Genomic DNA, 9,715 nt, shown 5'->3' with positions numbered 1-9,715 from the left:
TATTCTCTTCAAATCAAAGGTCTGCATATGTGGTGTAACATGATGAGTGTCTTGTGAAGTACAGTACTAACTCCTTTAAAACAAACATTTCAATGAAATAAAAACTAAAATGATTTTGGAAGTGTGGAACGGGAAACAGATTGAATTGGTAAGCTTTAATACCAGAAAAGCAGAATATCTGAAGTACATTGTGTTTGATTGTGTACCTAGAGTAAGGTCACTTAGAGTGCTCATGGCCCAAAAACTTTGGCTTCTTTCACTCTGCCCCACTGCTCAGCTCAACTATAAGCGAACAGAAAGTAAAGGGGGCTTTAATCAGGCACTGGACGGTGGCAACGTTTACTTCTGTATCTCTGACAAACAGCTTATGAGGGACAGGAACCTCTTGCTTTAGCAACACTGCTACATTGCCTTGATTTGGCCAGTACTGTTTCATCTCCATGTGGTGGTCTTTCCTCACTCTTCTTCTTTCTCTTGTGTATTTTTGGCATCCCTCTCAGCCTTCTTATCCCCAGCCTGGCTAGCTCCTGTAGCTCCTCTGTTGCGGCTCCTTGCTCCTGGCTGGTACAGCTGAATGGCAGGGCGATCCTGGGGCAAAGCGAAAAGCACTCATTATGCATAAAGAAGAAACATTTGTGAAGCAAACTCACTTACTGGTAGACACCAGGGACACTGCATCCATGGTGTCTGAGAGAAGATGTGTTTAATTGGTGCGTTAATAAGTGCCCACTTACAAGCGTCTAACATTACTACGTTCAGCTCATAGACCAGTAGTGTTTTGTTTTGGTGTCGCTGAAGGCTTTAATAACTGAAATTGAATCAGGAGTACAAGAAAAAAAAAATTCATTCACAAACTATTGTGATATTTGATTATGAAATGATTTCCACATGCAAGACAAAAGGTACCAAGTAAATATTTACCATTTTCTTGACTTCAAAAAGAGATGAGCGGCTGTTATAAAACACTTTTAGTTGAGTATTTGACTAAAAATACATATTTAACACATTTATTATTTTAGTAACCAGCCAGTGGTTTACAGGATGACAAAGTACTCATTTTAATATTCCCATGACTATTTCATGTATATGTAGACGTACATGCAATAATATATTGTAAAAGACAATGTACCTTGTTCCTTAAACGATCCTTTTTCACATTTTCTTCCTTTTTAGCATCTTTAGAAGACTTGTCAGATTTGTCAGCTTGACCGTGTCCTGTGGATTCACCGGTATTCTCATTCCTTCTCTTTTCCCAAACATACTCCTTTTCCTTTTTACTCTCCTCCTCTCTCTTTTTGTAGGCGTTCTCTCCATCGTGGCGCTCTCTCCTCTTCCGACGGTCCTCGTCCTGCCTCTTGATTCGCTCCTTCTCTTTTTGCCGTCGCTCCCGATCCCGTTCACGGTCTCGATCTCGGTCCACTTCACGGTCTCGATGCTCCCTGCGTCCATCTTCCTCATATCTGCAATGAGTTGAGAAAAAGTGCTGATCCAATGAATATTTTGTATGATATGGATCCAAGTTAAAAGCTGAAACTAGAACAAAACATGCCACTGAGTAGTATTTGGCAGACCACAAAAAAACCCAAAAAAGAAAAGTCTAAGATGAATACAAACTTTCTTGGCTTGTCCTCTCGGTGTTCGCCATTTTGACGTTTTTTTGCATCTGCTCTCTCTGGAGCTCGGTCATCCCTCAGTTTCTCTCGCTCTGGCTTCTTGGGTTTCTCTTTTGGCTTTTCATTGTCACTATTCTCTTGCTTCTCTAGTTTCTTCAGGAGCTGAGGCAGAAAACAAATGTTAATAGATGGAAAAAACCTACACACACAGTTTTCTATCAGAACAAGTCAATATTTCTGAATATTTGCTTATTTAAGAGTTTTGAAAATGTGAACAGTAAATTAGGCATTTCTAGACACTTTATTTAATAGTAAACACAAGAGTTGCATATTGAGAATTGACCGGCTCTTCAGAAATTCAGTGCTGTTGGCTATTCAAACATTACAGCTTTGTCTGCCAACATCTCTACACGTAACGTACTCGGCGTAACATACTCAACTGAAATCTCTATCTGGCTCCTTCCCCATACATGAGCTCACAGATACCCACAACTGGCTGGTGTAGCTGGGATTGACAGGGGAGAGAGCGTATGCTATCACGCCCACCCAAAATACACAGCGAATTTGCTCTTGTGAACTCAAAGCTCTGATTTGTCCAATTCCAACCAATAAAATTATAAAGAAAAAACATCTATTGGCTGTCTTGGTAACTGATTCCAAATTAATTTAGCTTCCTATGTTTTATGAAATGTTATTGGGTTGAAAAAAAAAAAAGAAGAAATGTTTAATTACTTCAAAGTTAATTGGTTCAAATAGCTTTACAACTCATGGTGACAGCGCTGCATAATGCACATTCCAATCCTCATGAATACATTATTAACCACACAATGTCAATTACGAATAAAATTAGCAAAAGTCATATGAAAGAAACCTTGTAAACAAGTTTGGCTTGATTGCATACATTGCATTGTAACTATAGACTTTTTGGCAAACATAACACAGGAAAACGTTTTCCGTCAGGGAAGGAAACATGATAAATATGACCATAAATTTACGAAACAGTTGAACAACCTGATATTCAAGGACAACTCCACACGATACCTAGTGGGGAATAAGCATCTTTCAACTCGGGACATTGAGGTTCCACTGTTTCTCATGTTGGTCAGAAATAAATGATTACAAGTAACATTATTTCTCACATCTAAACATAAGTTATGTCAGGGGCCAACACTCGAGTCTAATGTATTCCCATACTTTGGTCATTCTGTTTTATCTGCTCTAACCTTCCGAGTACAAATTAATTTTTAAAGTGCTTTTTTTGTGATGTAGTGTGCACACAGTGTGGTTCATAAAATAGGCCAAATAATTGATAAGGAAAATCCGTTCTAGCTATGTAAATTATACAGATTTTGTTTGTTAGTTGTACCTTGATTCTTGGCTGCTCATCTTTAGGTTGGTCCTTGTCCTTTTCAGGTGCCTTTTCTGCTTTCTTTAATTTCTCAGCTTCTTTGCGCTTCCTTCTGTCCTCTTCTCTCCACTTCCGCCGCTCTTCATCACGCAAGCGTTTGCGCTCCAGTTCTCTCCTCCTCCTCTCCTCTTTCTTCTCCTCTCTTAATCTCTGGAAAGTGAGTGTGGATTAGCATTTCTAATCATGCCTAATACAAAGCTGCCCAATAACATGCAAGCATGGTGCCTGATGAGAAGCAGACTAATCAGCACAGACACTGGCCTACTCTGAAGTTAGTAGAACATCTTGTTATTTGCTGTGAAGAATTTAGGTATTGGACTCTATTCAGCATGCAGGTTGAAGTATTTACAACAGTGATCATCGATATATGCTCAAAAGGTTTTTTGTCTTTTTACATTCAGACAAATGAAAGTCATGTCATAAATCATTCTTTAACAAACTAACATAACCTCCATCCATCCATCTTCTATACCGCATATCCTTTTCTTCAGGGTCATGGGGAAACCTGGAGCCTATCCCAGGGAGCATTGGGCACAAGGCTTTAGACTGGGGGAGCATGGGGAGGACATGCAAACTCCGCACACACAGGGCCACGGTGGGAATCAAACCCCCGACCCTGGAGGTGTGAGGCGAACGTGCTAACCACTAAACCACCGTGTGCCCTACTAACATAACCTCTGGCACTTTATTTCTTGGCATCAACCAGAGACATAATATTTACCTGTTTATTCTTAAGGAAGTCCAAAAGAGGAGTTGTTTTCTTGGCTGAATAAAGAAAAAAAAAATTACAAAAAATTTAAACCTGGAAATAATTTCAGGCAAATATAAATTCACATATATTTTGCTGTACATGTCAACAATCAACTTACCAACTAGTTCCTTTGTCTTGGCCTCTATTTCTTCTAATAATGTCTCAGTGGTTGAAGTAAACTTCTCCTCATCACCATTGTAGATTTCCAAAAACTTCTTATAATCAGTATCTATGAAACACACAGTCATATTAGCAATTAATCAGTGATGGAAATCTGAGAGTTGTGGGGTTTTTTTGTTGTTGTTTTTTTGGCCTGATTTATTACCTTCTTCAATTGTTCCACTTTTGGAATCCTTTTTCTTACTCCTCTTTTTAGCAATCTTCTGGAATGGTGCGAATTCAACAACTGCAGGGTATTCTTGTCCTGTAGATCAAAATAACACTATCATTCTTACACATTATATCACATAGGGGCGGCTGTGTTGGCCGCAGGGTTGGCGGTTTTATTCCCAGCCCAGATGCCTCCAAGACCTTGGGCAAGACACTGAACCATTGCATGGTAGCTCTGCTGCCATTGGTGTGTGAGAGTGTATGTGTGTTTGTGTATGTGTGAATGAGAAACAGTGTAAAGCTTTTTAGAACCGCTAAGGTTCTATATAAGGTACTATATAAGTGCAGACCATTTACATAAGGCAAAATTAATTTGGCATAACAGTATACATAAACATCAAATTATCTTATTTTAAATGGATTATTTATATACAAACCTCGATTGTCAATGAACACATAACCATCAAAGCGGTCTCTGAAAAGAACAATGTCCTCCTGGTTCTTGAAATTTAGATATGCTCTTGCAAACAGATGAGGGTAGAGGCTGTAACGAAACAGAACAACTTCCACGTCAACGTTTATGAGAGTATGTTTTATCTGGGATAATTATTTCTCATGAGCTAAATTAAATGACATTATTTATTTATTATATTATATATTATTATTATATTATATATTTATTTATTTATAGATTCCTACAGACACAGTGGTTGTCTGTGACGAATCGGCCACAGACCTGGTGTCACTTGTGAAGAACTCGAGATAATCCACTTCTGGCAGAGGCTGTAACTGCTCCTCCAGCTCTTCTTTAGTTATACTGGGAGGGAGGCGGCGGATCACAATCTGATTCAAACACAAATCAAAATCATCATCATCATCATCACAACAACGCGGCCATGACAAACCAAGTCATTTAAACAGGAAATCTCAATCACTTCACAATTCACTTACGCTTTATTTAGCTGTTTTAACTCTGAGTTGAACAAAAACTATTTATTTGTTTGCATTGCAATTGTTCTTGTGGAATGAAAAGCTATATATGGTTCATCCCGAAACACTCGTTAAGGCTGTAGAGGTTAGCGTTATATAGTTTTTGCTTTTCCCACAGATTAGCTAGAGCTGAACACATCAACTGATGCACTTAACAGTCAGTAACTTACACGAAAGTAGTGAAGGAACTCTAACTGGCAGCTAATAAAGTACAAAACTGCGATACTGCTAAGAATGGTATAACCACTTGGTTGTACTGTACAGCCCTACCTTGTTGACGAAGCTAAGAAGCTAACTGCTCGTTACGTAGCTATAAGCAAGCTAGCTAGCTACCTTTGTCATGGCCTCCTTCTTCTCTTTATTTGGCTTCTCCGTTTTTTCATTTTCTTCACATCTGATCTCCACTTTCTTCTCTCTGGGCCGCGTATTTTCCTTGTCTTCTTTCATGTTTCAAAATGCAGCAGCAGTATTTACTAAGGAAGCTGTGAGGAGGAGTCGAGGCGGACTTCAGCCAACTTTGTCTGGCAGTTTCTCGGTAACACAGACGGACGCTTCTGATTGGCTGCCTGCTCTCTGGCCTATCTACAGAGATAGTGATGCCTCTGTTCATCTAGAAAGTATTCATTCTTTTTTCAGACTATATATATATATATATATATATATATATATATATATATATATATATATATATATATATATATATATATATAGTATTTACGTGATTGTTTATACTTCTTTGCATCTTAGATGTATTATGTATCATATATAGATATCGTGAACTCACCACAAGAGGGAGCTGAAAAATTATGGCTCCGTTTGCAAACAGGAAGTGGTGGACCATCTAGCGGAAGTCAGTGCATGACCGTCAACGCAGCAGACATTTTGGTCAAAATAGAGAGAGACTTGCAGTTTATCTCCTGATTAGTGCAGTAAGACAAGACCCTTGTTAAACTGCAGCTACATTACACTTTACCTTCATCATGTGGTATGAAATACTGCCCGGATTTGGTATAATGACGGCTTGTTTGATCATTCCTGGAGTGGCCACTTCTTACATACATAAATTTACCAACGGTGGAAAGGTGAGTGGTTAGAGATAACTAGTTTGAGTCTTGTCTACATTTCAGTTAGCAGCCACTCGATCCAAAGCCATGCTCGTTTGAGATAGTTTACAGACGTACAGGACAGTAGCAGAGGGTTAAAGGACTTGCAGGGATTTTGACTAATTTTTCTAATCTAGCTCAGAACTTAAACCTGAGCCATTACTGCCTTTAATATTTGTTGTTGTAAAAGGCAACCTAATGACAATATACTAATCACATCACAGTGCAGTTAGTGGAAATGTCCGCTTTTTGTGATTAGATAAGCAATGGATAATGGGTTATGATGCAAAAAAGGGACAATGTCTCTGCATCTTTTGATTTGATAAAATATTAGAATGGCCACATTGATCTTGTATTGTTTTACAAGATGAATGGTAAGTCCAGCTACTTATCATGTTATGTGCAATGGACATCTGTGCTGAATATTGATGCTAGTTCATTGTTCTCACCTGAAATTACAACCAAGAAGAGAAGCGACTCTCTTCATATTCTCTTATATTCAGCTGCATATTAGTCTGCTCAAGTTGATAATTTGTTCAGTAAATAATAATAAAAAAAATCCAGTAACTCAAACAATAATTATTTCGGTTCTGTTTCTGAGTATTGAGTACACTATGAGCAGTTACCAGTTACTATATATATAACTGGCTTAAAAACAAAGTTTTTCGGCAAACTATTAGCCAACATGTACTAAAATGGTTTCATCATAATTGGTATGGGAGCATTGTAGGCCCCAGTAGCAAATTAATCTACTCATAGATGTGTAAATAAAGGATATAAAACACCAATGCAGTCAATATGGAGTATACAGTGCCCTCCACTAATATTGACACCCTTGGTAAGTATGAGCAAAGAAGGCTGTGAAAAATTGTCTTTATTGTTTAACCTTTTGATCTTTTGTTAAAAAAATTCACAAAAATAATCTGCTCTCATGGATATCAAACAATTGCAAACAAAACACAGGTTTATTAAAAAAAAATGTTATATAGGTGTGCAACAATTATTGGCACCCATATGAATTCATATGAGAAATATATTTGAACTATATTCCCATTGATATTTTAAGTATTTTTTTTTTTTAGTACACCTAGATGACTAAGAACAGGAAATTGTTTGACCATGACTTCCTGTTTCATAGGGGTGTAAATATGAGGTAACACATATGCCAAATTCCCTTAGTCATTCATAATAATGGGTAAGACCAAGGAATATAGCTGTGCAGCAAAAGGTTCTTGAGCTTCACAAAATGGGAAGTGGCTATAAGAAAATAGCACAAGCATTGAAAATGTGACTGAAAATAGTGCCCGAAGTCACCTACATCACCACAAGTTGTTTGGAAGGGTTTCAAGAAAAAAGCCTCTACTGTCATCTAAAAACAAATTCGAGCATCTTCAGTTTGCCAGACACTACTGGAGCTTCAAATGGGATCAGGTTCTATGGTCAGATGAAACCAAAATAGAGCTTTTTGACGATAAACCCTAGAGGTGGTTTTGGTGCACACAGAGAGGTAGCCATATGGAAAAGTACCTCAGGAACACGGTTAAATATGGTGGTGGCTCTTTAATGTTTTGGGGCTGTTTTTCTGCCAGAGGTCCTGGACATTATGTTGGGATACATGGCTTCATGAAGTCTATCAAATATCAACAGATATTAAATGAAAACCTGACTGCCTCTGCCAGAAAGCTTAAAATGGACCGTAGTTGGATCTTTCAGCAGGACAGTCATCCAAAACGTACATCAAAATCAACACAAAAATGGTTTACAAAATCATGGTCCTGCCATGGCCATCCCAGTCCCCTGACCTGAAATTCATAGAAAACCTGTGGGGTGAACTGAAGAGGAGAGTCCACCAGTGTGGACCTCAAAATTTGAAGGATCTGGAGAGATTCTGTATGGAGGAATGGTCTCAGATCTCTTGCCATGTATTCTCCAACCTCATCAGGCTTTATAGTAGAAGACTCAGAGCTGTTGTCTTGGCAAAGGTAGGTAGCACAAAGTATTGAATAAAAGGGTGCCAATAATTGTTGCACACCTATATTTAACAAAAAAATTATTTTTTTTATAAACCTGTTTTGTTTGCAATTGTTTGATATCCATGTGAGCAGAGTATTTTTGTGAATCTGGTGATCAAAAGGTTAAAAAATAGACAAATTTTCACAGCCGCCTTTGCTCAAATTTACCAAGGGTGCCAATATTAGTGGAGGGCTCTGTAGCTCTGTATAAATGTTGCCAACATAAATGTCACATGTATCATTATGGACAACATTAAGGTCATTGCTTGCTTTCACCTTTTCCTCAGTCTCTGTACTGATCAACATGCATAACCCAAAAACCTCACTGAGCCAATCAGTTACAAAAAGTTAAGTTTATGCTTTTAAGCATAAACGATGGCAAATAACATTAAATCTCGTCCTTAAGAGTTTGGATCTTTGTTTAGTACAATCAGCTTGGACAAAGGCAAGATTTATTATCTGCAGTACAAGGTAAAAAAAAAAAATAAAGGCTTTATTCTTGGCATTTTTTTGAGACTTAACCTAATTTTGCATTTAGGAGAAAAGAATCGCAAGAGTTCCTTACCAGTGGTACTTGATGGAGAGAGACAAGCGAGTGTCAGGGACTGGACTATATTACCAGTCAAAGGTCAATTTCCTTTATTAAATTTATTCATTTTATTCTTTACATTTTGTATTTTATTGTTATGATCAGATTTGTATGTCTATTTATATTAGTGTGTGGCTTTGTTGAAGAGCTTTCTGAAATGTTTTCTTGTTTTTACAGGGACTTGAAAACATTAAATGAAGATTTTGCCATACCTCTGCCCCTGTCTAAATGTTTTGCAACATGCATTTTGACTAGCCATCTATTAAAATTATTTATATATGTACATTATCTGTTTTGTGTCATGGATTCGTATTTTGTGAGCCACAACACTCGATTTACCCAATAGCAGTTGACATACAGTATCTCACAAAAGTGAGTACACCCCTCACATTTTTGTAAATATTTGATTATATCTTTTCATGCGACAACACTGAAGAAATGACACTTTGCTACAGTGTAAAGTAGTGAGTGTACAGCTTGTGTAACAGTGTAAATTTGCTGTCCCCTCAAAATAACTCAACACACAGCCATTAATGTCTAAACCGCTGGCAACAAAAGTGAGTACACCCCTAAGTGAAAATGTCCAAATTGGGCCCAGTTAGCCATTTTCCCTCCACGGTGTCATGTGACTTGTTAGTGTTACAAGGTCTCAGGTGTGAATGGGGAGCAGGTGTGTTAAATTTGGTGTCATCGCTCTCACGCTCCCTCATACTGGTCACTGGAAGTTCAACATGGCATCTCATGGCAAAGAACTCACTGAGGATCTGAAAAAAAGAATTGTTGCTCTACATAAAGATGGCCTAGGCTATAAGAAGATTGCCAAAACCTTGACACTGAGCTGCAGCACGGTGGCAAAGACCATACAGCGATTTAACAAGACAGGTTACACTCAGAACAGGCCTTGCCATGGACGACCAAA

General features: G+C 38.0%; 2 protein-coding genes across 3 annotated transcripts; one reads left to right on the top strand and one right to left on the bottom strand.

Annotated features, from left to right (window-relative positions):
• Positions 1 to 327: 327 nt before the first annotated feature.
• Positions 328 to 5,631, bottom strand: upf3b (UPF3B regulator of nonsense mediated mRNA decay). 2 transcript variants are annotated; one of them, XM_053631366.1, is made up of 11 exons: positions 5,426 to 5,631; positions 4,839 to 4,945; positions 4,540 to 4,646; positions 4,098 to 4,196; positions 3,891 to 4,001; positions 3,743 to 3,786; positions 2,980 to 3,171; positions 1,615 to 1,775; positions 1,130 to 1,460; positions 735 to 808; positions 383 to 588 (listed from the first exon to the last, which is right to left on the bottom strand). In XM_053631366.1, exons 1-10 carry the CDS (start codon positions 5,537 to 5,539, stop codon positions 761 to 763), a joined length of 1,314 nt encoding a protein of 437 aa, XP_053487341.1. In that variant the 5' UTR covers positions 5,540 to 5,631; the 3' UTR covers positions 383 to 588; positions 735 to 760. The 2 variants fall into 2 exon arrangements, with proteins under 2 accessions (XP_053487340.1, XP_053487341.1); XM_053631365.1 differs by lacking the exon at positions 735 to 808 and having other exon boundaries at positions 328 to 588; positions 5,426 to 5,630.
• A 311-nt stretch (positions 5,632 to 5,942) lies between these two features.
• On the top strand, positions 5,943 to 9,079 carry ndufa1 (NADH:ubiquinone oxidoreductase subunit A1). Its single transcript, XM_053631650.1, has 3 exons — positions 5,943 to 6,174; positions 8,746 to 8,835; positions 8,974 to 9,079. The coding sequence occupies exons 1-3, from the start codon at positions 6,073 to 6,075 to the stop codon at positions 8,992 to 8,994; spliced, it is 213 nt and encodes a 70-aa protein (XP_053487625.1). The 5' UTR covers positions 5,943 to 6,072; the 3' UTR covers positions 8,995 to 9,079.
• The last annotated feature ends 636 nt before the right edge of the window (positions 9,080 to 9,715 follow it).

Source organism: Ictalurus furcatus, chromosome 8 (genome assembly GCF_023375685.1).
Source record: "Ictalurus furcatus strain D&B chromosome 8, Billie_1.0, whole genome shotgun sequence".
In the NCBI taxonomy this organism is placed as follows: domain Eukaryota; kingdom Metazoa; phylum Chordata; class Actinopteri; order Siluriformes; family Ictaluridae; genus Ictalurus; species Ictalurus furcatus.
Note: the sequence above shows the minus strand (reverse complement) of the source record. Positions and strands in the feature narration are given on the sequence as shown.